At 39.8% G+C, this 16,214-nt stretch overlaps 1 protein-coding gene across 1 annotated transcript in view; it reads left to right on the top strand.

Annotated features, from left to right (window-relative positions):
- The window catches only part of MYO1D (myosin ID), a 348,608-nt gene that overhangs the window by 178,088 nt on the left and 154,306 nt on the right, over positions 1–16,214 (top strand). The window contains exon 17 of the mRNA XM_061176850.1: positions 13,100–13,323. Coding sequence (XP_061032833.1) covers positions 13,100–13,323 — 224 coding nt within the window. The remainder of the gene's footprint in view (positions 1–13,099; positions 13,324–16,214) is intronic.

Here is a 16,214-nt window from a genome sequence, read left to right as displayed (position 1 = left end):
GAAATAGGCCTTGTCTTCATGCAACATACATTCTAATTGAGGAGTAAGACAGAAAAACTGAGTCAACAAATAATTATAAATTATGTAACAGGCATGAAGGAAAGGAAGGCCTGAATTGGGACAGTCATTCAGAGGACAAGGGAAATGGGCTGGTCAGGGAAGACCTCTCTGAGGAGGTGACATTAAAGTGAGACCGAAAAATTGAGAATGAGCTGACTCTAGGAAAAGTCCAGGGAGAGGAGATGCAAGCAGAGGGAACTACATAAGCAAAAAACTCTGCAGCAAGAGAGGGTGTGAACATTTGGAAGGCATTTTCAGCAATATCACTGCCGCGTCTGTGCTTCTGTCACTTTTTTTTTTTTTTGAAATACTGGTGCACATTCCTTTCTTCAAGGCTCAGTGCAGCAGAATTTCTGTCTGTGAAGTTTTCAGCTTGGAATTTGGGTTTAGGTTTTCTGGAAGGATACCTGGAGGGCAGCTAAGGAAGAGTTCCCTGAAATATTGATCACAAGCCAGTTGAGATGAGTGAAAAAGACCAAAAAGAAGGGTAGAGTTTGATGGTCCGAAAATATTTCACAGACAGAAAGAGTTGTTTATTGGCAAGTCTAACGCTGATGTTCGTTCTAAAAGCAGTCTGATTATTCTCTAAATCCAAGATATGGTTGAGCTGACTTTGTATGAAAATGCTGATTTAATATGACTTATATATTAAAATCTATAGAATATACCCTTTCACTATAGCTTACGCCTTTTGCAGTCAAGTAGTTTTATGTATGTGGGTGGGTGGGAGTGTGGCTATATATATATCTCCTGATTATTATATATTCCTGATTATTTCGCAGTGGTTTTTTTATGCAGCTATTTCAGAGGAGACATCCTCATAAAGATTTCCAGTGTTAACTCTTCTTAATGCCTGACCAGGTAGGATCTGACTTAGATTCATTCCACTCACATAAGTTTGATCCAAATAGAACATTTCTCCTGTCATACTCATCAGCCGTAGCTGGTAACTCATTTGTATTTCAAAGAATCCAGGGCTTTAGTGGGCATGTCACACATCTTTAATTATGGATAATCTACTAGAGTAGACACAGTTTCCTGCCATTCATGAAGTGATTGTGAAATAAAGGCTCTCTCCTATTTGTGATTGAGACCACTCCTCCTCATAGAACTTACATTTTAACAAGACAAATTCTTTTTATAGACACATGTTTAAAGATTTTTTCTAAGAGATGTGCAATTTATTTATTTGTATTTATTATTTAAATTTTTTGGCCACACCCCGAGGCATGTGTGTTCCCCGACCAGGGATCAAACCCACACCCCCTGCATTGAAAGGCAGAGTCTTAACCACTGAACTGCCAATAAAGTCCCTAGACACATATTTGATTTTAAAGTAGGGAGGGCCTTTCTGAGTTTAGCAGCAGCAAAAGAAGAATCATAAGGGCAAAGGTTGATAAATATCTCTGAATAAACATTTAAAATTTCTGTTTCTCAAAAAATATCATTGTATCACAATGTGTTCAGTTGCAAGGAAGGAAGAAGGGGAGAAAGAGAGTAGGAGGGAAGGGGAAAGGAATAGAGAGAGGGGAGGAGAGGAGAGGGAAGGAGAGGGGAGGGGAGGAGGGGAGAGCGTAAAAAGAAAACTCAATTCAGATGGGCACAGAGTATAACGGGGATTTATTTCATACATCAGGAAGCCTTCTCTTGGGTCATCTTCATTCTCAGTGTGGCTCCCCCTTGTGGTTGCCAGATGGCTGCCAGCAGTTACAGAAGCCACGTTTCGTTATTCAAGGAAATCTCTTCTAGAAGTACTTGGACATTCTCTCTGAAGAGTGAGAAATTTTCTTTCTCAGAAACACCTAGAAAATGTCTTCTCATGTTTTGTTAGCCAGGACCAATAACCATGGCCAGGAGATGTTAAAAGGCAAAATGCTTAAAGAGCCTTTGTAAATGTAATAAAAGTTTAGCTTATTTCATATATAAAAAGCCCTTACAAATCATTATGTAAAATTACAAATATGTGATGGACAAAAACAAGGAATGGAAAGAGAATTCACAACAGAAAAAATTCAAATAGCCAGTGAATTTTTTATATTCCTAATCAAAGCAATTGAACCATAGCAACAATATGTTATCCTATATCAATCTAGTTAATTCTTTTTAACTCTTCGCATGGTAGAGTTTGGAAATGAATACTTTAGTATGTGGCATTTGGAAATGTAAATGAGTCGCAGCAGCAATTCTATTTCTAGAATTAGAATTAGAATATGTACAATGATACTCCTAAAATGATATTTTAAATTGCAGAAAACACCAGAAATACCGCACAGTAGGAGGTTGGTTAACTGAATTATATGCATGTATCTGGTTGAGTACTGTGAGGCCATTCAGAATCATATTATAGGAGGATATTTGATCACATGGGAAAATGTGCTTGATGTATCAAATAAAAAGCATTGCAAAGCACTTTATGATAATTATGTGATCTCAGTTTTGTGTAAAATATGTATGTAACCATAAAAGAAAAATGAATATATTTGACCGCACACAGTTTTTTTAAAAGACAACTTCTGTATGGTAGTATACCATAAATAGTACCAAAAGATCATTGGCCTACTGGAAAAAATATTTTAAATGCTAATAACAAAAAGATGATTCCCTTAATTTATAAAGAGCTCATACAAATCAATAAAAGACAATCCAAAGAAAATGGATTTAAAAAATAGAAGTATGCAGTTTATAAAAAAGAATTTTAAATGACTGATAAAAATATACACGTTATATTTATATTTATATTAGTTGAAAAATTAATTATATTCCTGTTGACATCCATTTTAAATCTGTTCTGACTTGACTGGCATATAACTAAGAAACTTTAGTCTTCAAATATTGCATTATAAAACATTTCTTGGGAAAGCAATAGATTAGGATTAAATAGTAGAATTTTTCAGATTTGTAAGTACAAGGTTGTGTTTCCGGTAGGATTTTCAGTAATATAGTTATAGCTATGTGTACAAGTATAAAACCTCAACATCACTGAGAAAACCTAGCATTTCAGTTTAGATTTTTCTCTAAATAGTAGCATTTCTGTCTGTCTCACCACAGCATTTTTCCAGCATGAGCTACTTAATACTCTGATCATAATGGTGTGTTGCCTACTATTGTGATAAATCATGCACCCAACAGCGCAGTTGTATTCTTTTTTTTCTCCTTGGCATTGAGTTATGACCAGGAATGATCTTCATAGTTTTTTAATCATATTATGTTCAACTTGTGTAAATTGGACCTGTTGAAAAAGTATCTGTCCTTAGTAAGTGTACTTTTTCTTATCCTGCCATTTCGCCTTACATTAATTACAGTCTAAGACAGAAAAATAAAAAGAGGAAGCATATTTAATGTTTACCCAAGTAATCTAAGGGGCCTTTTCCAAAGTATTTCCTTTCCCCCAACATTCTGAAATCGCCCCCCCAAGGAAGCATCATCACCCCACATCACCATCGGTGTGAACACTGGGAACCGATAGCATATTTGGGGTACAGGGATACATTGAAGAGTGCTGGTCTCAACAAAACCCTGCTGGCACCATCACCCATTGCCTACAGCCAGAGCCAGGCTCCTAGCAAGAGCTGTGAATATGAATCACATTCCTCTGTAGAAGCAGGGTTTTAGGTCTGAAAAATGACTGTTTCTCAAAGCCAAGTGCTTGCCAGCAAAAAATATATTAATGTATGACTTCAAGAAACTTATGTCAAATGTATTCCCTGCTTTTTGTAATGTTGAATTATTAGAGAAACATAAAGCAGCAACGTACAAATATATGTCAAGCATAAGTGCTTTAAAAACCTATTTTTAATGTATATCAAGTGTTTAGCATAAGGCCTAGTACATAATAATGAAATAATGTTTTCTCTGCCTAGTCTGAGGAGTCATAACAGTAATCAGATGAAAATCAAAGATAGTGGTTGTCAATGCCATGCGCACTTTAGATCAGAAAGAACCTTTAACACTTTAAAATTTTTGTTCATTATCAGTAGCTGTTAAGATAGAGTATGAGTATGTGCTCTTATAAATCATCTAGTGTAACATCCTTGCTTTACAGCCGAAGCACCTGAAGCCTGCAAAGTAGTCTGTAGGGAATGCTGGCCTCTCCAGGGAAAGATTCTTTGCACTCCACCCCAACTCCCTGCCACACAGGGAGCTGTCCCTCTTGCAGTGCTGGACTTCTTGAAAGAGCCTCACTGTGACAGGAATTCAAGCTTCTTTACATGGAGGTTTCCATTGTTGTGGCCTTTGACCAGATCTCACTTTTTAGGGGATCAGTTGTAGTTGTTTCCCAGTTATCTCATAGGCATGTTTGGTTTTTCCTAGAATATCATAGGTGTCCCCTGTTTTCCTCTATATCCCCGATAGAAACCAAACCTACAGTAGGAATTTGGGAAATTCTTATAGAATGAACAAATGCTCAGTAATGCTTATGCCACCATGGCATGTTTTGGGATGGCATATATTGATCCCCTTCAAAATGAATGAGTAATCTGTGTACAAGGGTTCTGTAGTTAAATTTTGTTTTTAAATTTAAAAAATTTAAATGTTTTTTAAATTTTGTTGAACAAAGTTAAAATAGGTTTACTTACATAGAACTTCTTAGAGCTTTTAATATGCTAATGTACATTATGAATCTCCAAAAAGGAATTGCAGTATGCAGCCTTCCTGAACTTACTGAAAATGGAACCCTTTTTTCAAGGAACATTTCAAAGGCCTTATGTTCCAGAATTCACTTTTGAAACTCTATAGAAAAGAATGTTAGGATGCACCTTTGGCTGGTCCTTTCAAATACCAGTTATTATCTGAGTTTTTGAGAGACCTAGGGAACCATTCAAAATTGAGATCATTTGCAAGCATCTGAAACAAAGGTTACTGGGTTTTTGTTTTTGTTTTTTTAAGGAATTCTGCATGTTCTAGATGCTAGACATAAAGGAAGAAAAGTCAGAACATTTGTTACATAAGATAAAAGCCCAGCCTGTCCCCTGACTGGTTGATGAGCCACCTCTGTCTTGGATGACAGTGGATCTGGGGGTGGACAAGGCAGCAGGTGTCTTCACACAAACTTAAAACATCCCCAGATGCCTCGTTGGATCTACTGAAATGCCCAAACACTTGACCCAAACCCTGAGGTTCTATGTCAAAAAGCAGTTCTGAAATAGCCTTGACCTGAGCGATTTTTGAAGATGAATTATCAACTTTGTACCTCTTAAGAAAAAAAAATTTTTTTAACCAAACAGAAGAAAGCAACCACTTCAATAGAGCTCCACAGGCAGTTTACTTTTGAACAAGATTGAATCCTGAAAGGCCCATCAGAATTACTTAACCTGTTAGCTGGAGTAATTTTGTTTTCGTTTATCTTCAAACTAATTGCAATTTGGGTTTTGACAGAGTTAATGTTGAGCTAGTCTTCTGACAATAATTGACTAAGAGTTTCAATTGCTTCTTGAAGTTACAGTTACAAGGAGGTTGTCAAACTATAGCATCATCATATTAGGCAACAATTGTATGCACTAAAGAATTTCTAGGCTAATGGATCTGGAGAAGGCCATATAGAAAATGTATGAGTCCCAAATGAAGGTTCACAAGTCAACTAACTTGGCAAGTTAGTCTGCCAGACCAAGGTAAAGCTCAGGGGTGATCATTTCTAAATTACACTCACACGCACATAGTTAAGTTCATCAGGATAATTTATAATGATCAGGCTCACACATGCTCTTTTTTTTTTTTTTTTTTTGGCTGGGGGCGGGTCTCTTTATTTGAAGGTTTTACGTCTGTTTATTGACTGAAGATCTGGTTATTTCATTTCTTTCTTTAATTTTTATTTTATATTGGAGTATAGTTGATTTACAATGTTGTGTTAGTTTCAGGTGTACAGCAAGGTGATTCAGTTATACATATACATGTATCTATTCTTTTTCACATTCTTTTCCCTTACAGGTTATTACAGAATATTGAGTAGATTTCCCTGTGCTATACAGTAGGTCCTTGTTGGTTATATGTCTTATATATAGTAGTGTGTGTATGTTAATCTCAAACTCCTAATTTATCCCTCCCCTCCACCTTTCCCCTTTGGTAACCATAAGTTTGTTTTCTAAGTCTGTGAGTCTGTTTCTGTTTTGTATATAAGTTCATTTATATCATTTTTTTAGATTCCACATATAAGTGATATCATATGATATTTGTCTTTCTCTGTCTGCCATACTTCACTTAGTATATTTCATTATTTCTTAATTTCTCCCCTGGGGCATCTGAAATGCTATTAATTTATCTGTAAAACCAAGGAATTTTGTGTCAAAATTTATGCTAAGGACTTACAAATTATATTCACTGGGTCTTAGTTTCATCTTGGTACATATTAACCTGCTATTCTGGTAAAAACATGGATACCACACTAGCATTTTAAAAATAGCACATCAGGTCTTTATTCATTTTGTCCCTCATAGAGATATTTGGGTTGAAGAGGAATAACTCAGAAAATGTTTTCTGTCTTTGAATCTTCGTTTAAAATAACTCCTAGGAGGGGCCTTCCTTTAAAATAACTCCTTCGTTAATCAGTCATGAAATATTCCAAAATGGATGTCGTATTCTAAATATGATGGGGTATATGGATACCAAAGATAGATTTTGTGTATTTTACAATTTGCTCAGAGTTCAACCTGGTACCTAAATAAATTCTCCTCCACCACAGCTCTTTAGCAACCGTATGCTGTCAGAACTCAGCCAGAATGACTGTATGGAGGACTTAAGGCTAGAAATAGAAGAAAGACGCCTCTCCCAAAAGTTGTCCCTAGGCATGGAGGGCCTGGGAAGCTTGGAAGCTGGAATTTTGAAGGATTTCGGTTGTAGAAACTAAGAGAATATCCAATTCAAGGCAACAGGGAGCTGTTTGAGAAAAGGCAGAAAAGACCCAACACCCATAATGACTAGAAAACAAAAACATGGAGAACTAGAGAAAAACAGAAAGCTGACCTGTGTTTGTTTCTGAAGCTAAACTGAAGATATGTAATTGACCTACTTCTTAACAGAGTGTTACCTAGAATCCTACATCTTTTGCGAAGTGTATCTTGTACTTTAATGACTGACAGATGTTGCTTTGAAATGCCTGACCACCAAGGAAGAGGAAAACATGGTCGAATTAAGATGGCATTATAAAACATCTGGTTAGACATGACAGACTGTGCTTATATCTACTCCTCTCAAAACCCCTCAATCAGCAGTAGGGGATGAAAATTGGAGAAACCCACAAGGACAAATAGAACCATAATGGAAACAACAGCAGAAAAGAGGCATCAACATAATTTTGGAAGTAAGTGAACATGTGGTTAGTCCCCCAAGCTGGTGGAGAAAGCTGAAATCTAAGTGCCTGCAGACAAGCAAGCCAGGTCACCCAACCATGGGGCTGTAGGAAGATTCAGGATGGGAAGGACCAGGTACCTCTGTAGGTAGGGGTGAGGGGTGGAGCTGGAGGAGTAGAATGGTTGAAACTCTGTATAAAGAGCAATTATAGCGACTTCCCTGGTGGCACAGTGGTTAAGAATCCACCTGCCAATGCAGGGGACACCGGTTCAATCCCTGGTCTGGGAAGATCCCACGTGCCATGGAGCAACTAAGCCCGTGTGCCACAACTACTGAAGCCCGTGCTCCTAGAGCCCGTGCTCCACAACAAGAGAAGCCACCGCAATGAGAAGCCCTCCCACTGCAACGAAGACCCAACGCAGCAAAAAATTAATTAATTAATTAATTATTTAAAAAAGAGAGCAATTATACACCCAGCTCTCCTAACCTCACAAAGTTGGATGAGCTACCTCAGTCTCATTCTGATAGAAGACAAGAAGTTTACTCTGAAGAAATTGAACCAGAGAAGCTCTGGGCTTGGGGACACCATGCACCAGTGGAGGAGAGGGGTCAGGCACCATGTTGAAATCAGGTAAATTAAGTGAAAGTCTAGATACGAAAGATTTCCTCCAGCCCCCTTCACTCAGAATTCTGGCAGCAATGAGAAAACAGTTTAAGGTACGGACATTGCTGGGGTCCCCCACAGATGGTTGGTCCCCACCTAATCACCCTGTAGTGAAGTCCACCACCCACAAAGCACACATACAGAGCTTCCAAGTGGCTTTTCACTTTTCAGTGAATGGACAGCCAAGGATCCCCAGACATTCAAGCAAGGCCTCTAGCTCAAAAGACCAAGACCAAGACAAACGGGAGAAGAGGGGATTTATAGGTAACAGATGCAATGTGGGGAGCAGCATAAAAAGTAAAACCATAATTCATCTGCTTGAGAGGAAGGATGCTTTTGTAAAACAAGAGCAACGTGCTTTTAAAAGGGATATTTGGAGAACGAAGATGAGTTCTTGAAAGTGGAAAACGTGACAGCAAAAATGAAAGATTCAATATCAGGCTTGCAAGATGAAGTTGAAAACATTCAGTCACTCAACAAATACTTTTTTTTTTTTTAAACATCTTTATTGGAGTATAATTGCTTTACAACGGTGTGTTAGTTTGTGCTGTATAACAAAGTGAATCAGCTATACATAAACGTATATCCCCATATCTCCTCCCTCTTGCGTCTCCCTCCCGCCGTCCCTATCCCACCCCTCTAGGTGAACACAAAGCACTGAGCTGATCTCCCTGTGCTATGCAGCTGCTTCCCACTAGCTATCTATTTTACATTTGGTAGTGTATATATGTCCATGCCACTCTCTCACTTCATCCCAGCTTACCCTTCCCCCTCCCTGTGTCCTCAAGTCCATTCTCTACATCTGCGTCTTTATTCCTGTCCTGCCCCTAGGTTCTTCAGAACCTTTTTTTTTTTTTTTAGATTCCATATATATGTGTTAGCATACGGTATTTGTTTTTCTCTTTCTGACTTACTTCACTCTGTATGACAGTCTCTACGTCCATCCACCTCACTACAAATAACTCAATTTCGTTTCTTTTTATGGCTGAGTAATATTCCATTATATATATGTGCCACATCTTCTTTATCCATTCATCTGTTGATGGACACTTAGGTTGCTTCCATGTCATGGCTATTGTAAATAGAGCTGCAATGAACATTGTGGTACATGACTCTTTTTGAATTACGGTTTGCTCAGGGTATATGCCATACGACCCAACAAATACTATTGAGTGGCTACTATGTCCTTGGCACTGTTCCAGGCAGTGGAGATTCATCAGTGAGCAAAAGAAGCAAAGATCCCTGGCCTAGGAGAGCTTAAATTCCAGTAGAGGGAGAGCAAAACAATACAATCATATGTAAATTACAGGTGTTGTAGAGTGTTAAGTGCCGGAGGCAAGAGAAGAAAATAGAGCATGGTACAGAGAGTGGAGAGTACCAGGAGGGGAGGGTGGACAAGGGGAATTTTTTACATAGATGGTCAGGGCCGGGCTCATTGGGAAGGTGACAGCTGAGCAAGGACTTAGAGAGTGAGGAAGATAGCCATGTGATATCTGGAGGAAGATCATTCCAGGCAGAAGGAAAGGCCCTGAGACAGGAGACCTCTGCAGGGTAGAGCAGGGCCCAGTGTGGCTGGAGTGAGCCAGGGAGAGGACAGCGGAAGGAGCTGGGCGGTGACAGTACCAGCTCATGTGGCGCTTGTGGGCCAGGGGAGGGACTTTGGCTTTCACTCTGGGGGAGCTGGAGCACCGCGGCAGAGTTTTAAGCAAAGAAGTGACACGATCTGACTTTGGTCTTAAAAGGATCACTCGGGGGACTTCCCTGGTGGCGCAGTGGTTAAGAGTCCGCCTGCCAATGCAGGGGACACGGGTTCGAGCCCTGGTCCGGGAGCATCCCACATGCCGCGGAGCAACTAAGCCCGTGAGCCACAACTACTGAGCCTGTGCTCTAGAGCCTGCTCACCACAACTACTGAGCCCACGCGCCACAACTACTGAAGCCTGCGTGCCTAGAGCCTGTGCCCCGCAACAGGAGAAGCCACTGCAATGAGAATCCCACGCTTGCTGCAACTAGAGAAAGCCTGTGTGCAGCAATGAAGACCCAACGCAGCCAAAATAAATAAATTAATTAATTTAAAAAGGAAAAAAAGGATCACTCGGCTGCTGTGTTGAAAATTAACTGTAGGGGGTCAAGGTACTGAAGAGAGGAATTGTGTCTAAAATTCAGTAGCGGGGATGTGTGACCTGTGGCCCTAATGTTCTCTTTATACCTCAGTGTGTCCTCCAATTCACCCGCTCTGTTCGCCTCTATCCTCGGTTCCACCTAAGAAATGACTTGCTTGCCCTCTCCGTCAGCCTGATCCCTGCCTTGTACCTTCTGATAACTTCCTCTCCCAGATCCCATCAGGTCTCCTTCAGGGTTCAGCCCCCACTCTCTTGCATCAGATCCTAAAGCACATAATGTCTGGTTGGTTCCACTTTTAGTGTTCATATTGTTGAATCAGGGCCCCTCTGGCTCCCTGGTTTTTTGCTGAACCTCTCTAGGCATAATCAAATAAGCATTAAGCATTTGCTTATTGAATATAACATTTAATTTTCCCCCTTTAGACACTCTATCATCAGGCTAAGTCCTCTCTGGAGGTAATCTTTGTATGACTTGAAAAACCCCACAGTTTAAGCTCTTTAAACAAAGAGGGAAACGGGAAGATCTGTCTCATACCTTAAGTTCCAACCTTCAGACCCTTCATGAGACGATCAACCACAGCCCTTCTCCCACACAAAGTCCTGGGGAGCGTATCCGTTTATAAGGCATTATAAGGGAAAATACATGAATCATTTTTTTGCATAGAAATCATTTACCTCCGTAGTTTTTCACTGCCACTTTTTCTCTGATGTTAGAGAAATAAATAAAGCCGAAGGGACTTCTGATAAAGTTGATGATATTACTGCAGGCTCACAAAATTCCTTTCTCCCAAATAATATAGTTAATATAACAGATGTAATAATGTAAACACTAAATTTTTGATGTAATTATTATTGGGATTATAAAGGAGAGGTAATAGTGATGGTAGGAGAGCTAAATCACCAATTTCTGTAATTTGGATAGGGTCTCAAAGGATCCACCAAGAAATAACAGTATATGTGTATTATACAGCATATGTGTATACTGTGTATATGTATGTGTATACATATAAATAAATTATATGTGTATTTAACTGCCACGAGAAGAAGCAGTTAAAATAGTTGGCATGAAATGACACTGTGAGATGGGGAGGTGGGCTTAGGTGGGCAAGGGGAAGGGCTGCTGTCTTTTTTATAGCATTTTTGTGCTGATTTTTCAACTACACAAAACCTAAATAAACTAAGGACACAGATGAAATCTAAAAGGTTGTCCAAAAAAAAAGAACTACCCCTTAAAAAGCACCTACTTATACATTTTTTTTCAGATTATACTAGAGTCTAACCAAAACATTTTAATAAAAAATCTTTATAAAACACTTTTTGAAAATTATAAGATTGATTTCCTATATAGATGTGGCTCCAGGGGGGTCTTAATTTCCTTCCTCTTAAAAAAAAAAAAAGCAACAAACAGTATGAAACTTTAAAAATGTGTGTTCTTTAAAAAATTGAATCACAGATTTCTACCCTCTAATTGTACTCTTTTGGTTTTTCAAGATACTAAAGAAGGGACCTTTATTTTAGCACTTGGGTGAAGGCCTGACAAAGCCATGTGCGTGATAGATTCGTCCACAAGAAGCGAGGCACCTTGACTAAAACAAGTTACTGTGCTGATGCCACATGCAGCAATGAGTGACTTTTCACTGCCTCTTTGTCTTTATATATTCTGTTTATACTTGAGCTCCAGGTTCATCCGATATCGCTCCTATGTCGTGTTTCCCTCACATATCATGGTTTTTCTTGACCCATTAGTTCCTCTTTGGGGTCCGTGGATGACCTCCTCATATTTGTACAGCAGGCTGGAAAGGGAGGGCTTTGCAAGCACATGGTACCTGTTGAGGAGCCTTCATGAAGACCAACCTAAAATGACTGAATAAAAGAGGTATCATACCAGTTTTTCTGAGAGAAAGTGGTGGGCACAGATGGGGATCTAAGAAGAAATAAAAGAACCCTGAGTGATCCTGGAGAACCCATACTGTGGGCTTTGAACTGGAGGTTGAATATCTTGGTCCTGAGAGGCCAGAGACAGGGAGGGAAGTAGTACCATCAACCTAAGAATTGGGACAGTCATTTAAGTAGCAGCAGTGAGTATCACCTGGAGCTTGATGGCGATGTGTACGAGGAGTTTATCCAAGAAAACAATGAGGAAGTTTGGGGTCTTGGGACTGTAGTAGCAGAAAGGGAAAGAAAGGGATTTATACTGGAAATAACCGTGGAAGAAAGAATACGTTTGGTGGTAGAAAGCATATTTAGGGGAAGAGCCAATAATGAAGATTACACCAAATTTCTTTTTACTTGAGAGATTGAGAAGTATGGGGTCCTGAAAAAAATATAAGTATCTGTGACTTCACCATGTTTGGATAAAGCAGGCACTGAGACGTTTACATAATGTCTGATTGATTTCTGATCACTGAAAAAATTTAACAGATTCATATTAGTAATTTGTTTTTTACCCTTTCTCCAGGAATACATCTAAATTCTTGGGAGTTTACCTGGGGAGGGGGGCTGCCCAGACTGTGTATAAATCAGTTCATACATCCAATGTGACATTACACTAGTGGCCAATGTGTATAATCTATGCAAAGCTAGGTTTCATAAGAGAACTATGGATGCTGATGGCTTTGTGCTCTGACTCATCTTGCTTCCTTTCAACATTCTTAAAATATTTATCCAAAGATAATGGTATTTTGGCTTTCTTCTTTACACGACTGTAAAGTTAGAACAGGGCTCTGCTTCAGAATCCACGCACGCCTCCTTTGGAGATAACGAACAGCTAGACACTGAATCAAAATGAGGGACGTGACTCCTAGCGCCATCTGTTGGTGGCAGGCAGAACTGACATGCTCTGGCTGATTTTGTGACGCATACAAATTGCCAGGTTGAGCTTCTAAGTAAAGGAGCTTCTGTGATTTCAACGTGATCTACTACTCAGCCAACCAGCAACATTTTCCTTTTTTTTTTCCTCTATTGCGAAGATGTGGCGGGGCACCCTGGCCCGTATGCGGTACAAGAGGACCAAGGCAGCTCTGACAATTATCAGATACTACCGGCGCTACAAAGTGAAGTCGTACATCCACGAGGTGGCCAGACGCTTCCACGGCATCAAGACCATGAGGGACCACGGCAAGCACGTGAAGTGGCCAGCCCCGCCCAGAGTGCTCTGCCGTTTCGAGGAAGCCTTACAGGCTATTTTTAATAGGTAAGGACTTGGTATGTGCTGCATCCGTTTGTGGCAGTACATGTACTATATAAATTTACAGATCTGAGACCGTGACATTAGCTCCACCATTTGCTACATGACGTTGCTTTTACCTTGTGTCTCTACCTTCGTAGATTTCACTTTCAAAGGGCATTTGCCTACCCCTCCAAATAATAGAACTGTCCATTTATTTTTCCATTAGCAGTAGACAGCTGTATGCCACAGGCCTGAATCAAGCCAAGTTTAAGATAAGCTAGTAGCATGATGTCTCTACTTTCTTTTATTAGCAAAAAGATAACTTTATTAAAATCACCACACGTCACTCACACTAGGAAGTCTGTTCATCCTTTCAGAGCAGGGGTTCTCTATCCCGCACCTGACATTCACAAGGAGTTTATAAAACACACTGATGCCCAAGTCCCACCTCCAGAATGTCCTGTTTAATGGTGCTGGGGAGCGGAGCCCAAGCGGAGGTCCTTTTTAAAGTTTTCCAGGTGATTTTAAAGTGAAAGGCAGAAAACACTGTTACAGAGCAAGCTATTTTTTTAAACAAATAAGTAAATAAATTAATTAACGCCCATGTAACATTTGATACCTTTCCAGCTAATCTTCATTTTTTTAATAAACTGCCCTGAATCTGACTTTGTAGTTACTCATAGCTCCTTTCTCCTCGTTTTTTGAGCTTGTTTGTTGACAGCATGCACCAGATATGTTTAGCTATGTCTTAGATACAGCCATCTAGTCGCATAACCTAAGCTGATGGTTCTCAAATGTGGTCATTTGGCATTATGGTATTCCACCAAGAACACCATGAACTAATTAACGTATTGATGTAGTTGATGTATTGAATGTAAATCAATGTATTGAATGGCAGATATCAAAAGAAAGAAAATGCATGCAAGGAAAACTCTTTAATACATATCTCATTTGCTTTTAAAAAAATGATTGCTCATAAAAAGAAAAGAATAAAACAGTAGAGCATTATTGAAAGCAAAAGCACCCCAGCCCTCCATTCTCCCATACAATACTATAAATGTTAGCTGTAAATCTTGGCAGCCTTTTTACTGCACAGATGAATTTTTTTTCATGAATTGTATCATGTCACCTGCATATTTGACATAATCTAAAAAGTGATTAAATGATACATGAATACATGCTCATTTTTTTGAAGTGACATAGGGACTTCCCCGGAGGTCCAGTGGTTAAGACTCTGTGCTCCCACTGCAGGGGCATGGGTTCGATCCTGGTTGGGGAACTAAGATTCCACATGCTACGCGGTGCGGGCAAAAAAAAATTTTTAAAGTAAATAAAGTGACATAATATAAAAATTTACAGGATATAAAGTTGAAATCCTCCACACCTCCTCTTGTCTCTCCCCATTTTCTTTCTTTCCCCTTAGATAACCACTCATTTACAATTAGTTTGTATCCTTCTAAATCTTTCTGTGCACTTACAAACACATACACACATAAGAGAAGCATGATACAGTGGTTAAGAACACACACCCTGGAGCCTGGGTTCATATTCTAGCTCTGCCACTGACTAGCTGTGTTACCTTGGGTAAATGAGTTAACCTCTCTGTGCCTCAGTTTTCTTATCTGTAAAAGGGCGATAATCATAGCACCTGCTCATAGGGTTGTTGAAAGGATTATGAGTAAATATGTATAAAGCATTTCAGATAGTGCCTGACACATAATAAGTACTATGGAAATGTGTGCTTATACTGTGAGTGTGTATGCATTTGGGTTTTTTCCCCTCTCTTTTTTCCACAAGGAGGGCTATATGTATGGTTATATGACTTTACTTAAAAATAAGTCTTGGAGACCTGTCCATCACAATAAATAAAGATCTATGTCATATTTTTAATGGCTGCAAAGAATTACTGATTTTGATGATGTCGCACTGTAGCCTGTACAGTCTTCTTTTTTAGACTTGGAGGTTTTATGTATGGCCTAGAATTGATTATTTTTTGTAAAATTCAGTTTATTCATTCAGCAAGTATTTACTCAACACCTGCTGTGTCACAGACACTGACCTAGGTTCTAGGGATACAGTGACAAACAAGAAAGATGTGAAATACTGTCCCAGCCTTCTTAGGGCTTATAGTCAGTGAGCATTTTGAAAATAATACATCTGCTCTGTGTCTTGACTGTACACACACACACACACATTGAATGAATCTTGCCAGCTGTGTTAATCTAGTTCAAAGGCACACTTTTTCTGTAAAGGGCCAGATAGTAAATATTTTAGGCTTTGTGGGCTCCATGTGGTCTTTGTCACATATTTTATTTTGTTTGGTTAAACACGTAAAAACTAGTCTTAGCTCTATGGGCCGTGTTTGGCACAGGCTGTAGTTTACCAACCCCTGGTCTGGTCACTGTATCATATTTAATTTATTCTTGCATTTTTGATCTGTGGAATCCTGAGAGAAGTGTGTTAAAGGATTTTGCTGTGATTGTGGGGTCTTGTTTTCTTCTAACATCTCCGTGTGTGTCTAATCGTACTTAAGCTTGCTCCCACTCCTCCTAGTAATTCTTTTTCATCCTGGGAAGGCTGGGAGCCTTCCTCACGCCCAGCTTCTTCATGTGGTCAAGGCTGCTCACTTTTCCGGCAGCAGCTGTTGTCGGCTACACGTGTTTAAAGATGGCAGTTTGCTTGATCAGGATGAGAAGCGTGTGCTTCTGTTTGCCATGGGTCTCTGGAGTCAGTCAGCTGTGGACCCTGTCCTGGGCCACTGTGGGCAGTGAAGAGGGGAGAGGCTGACCAGGCACAGGGCCCCCCTTGGCTCTGTGGATCCTGGCCCCGGCTCTCCCTCTGACACCCCCTCCTGTTCCCCTCCCCCAGGCCCCTGCTCCAGCTCACAGGACTCCTTGCTTGTCCTCTCACACACC

This window comes from Eubalaena glacialis, chromosome 19 (genome assembly GCF_028564815.1).
Source record: "Eubalaena glacialis isolate mEubGla1 chromosome 19, mEubGla1.1.hap2.+ XY, whole genome shotgun sequence".
Taxonomy (NCBI): Eukaryota; Metazoa; Chordata; class Mammalia; order Artiodactyla; family Balaenidae; genus Eubalaena; species Eubalaena glacialis.
The sequence above is the reverse complement of the archived record's forward strand: the minus strand, read 5'-3'. Positions and strand labels throughout refer to the sequence as shown.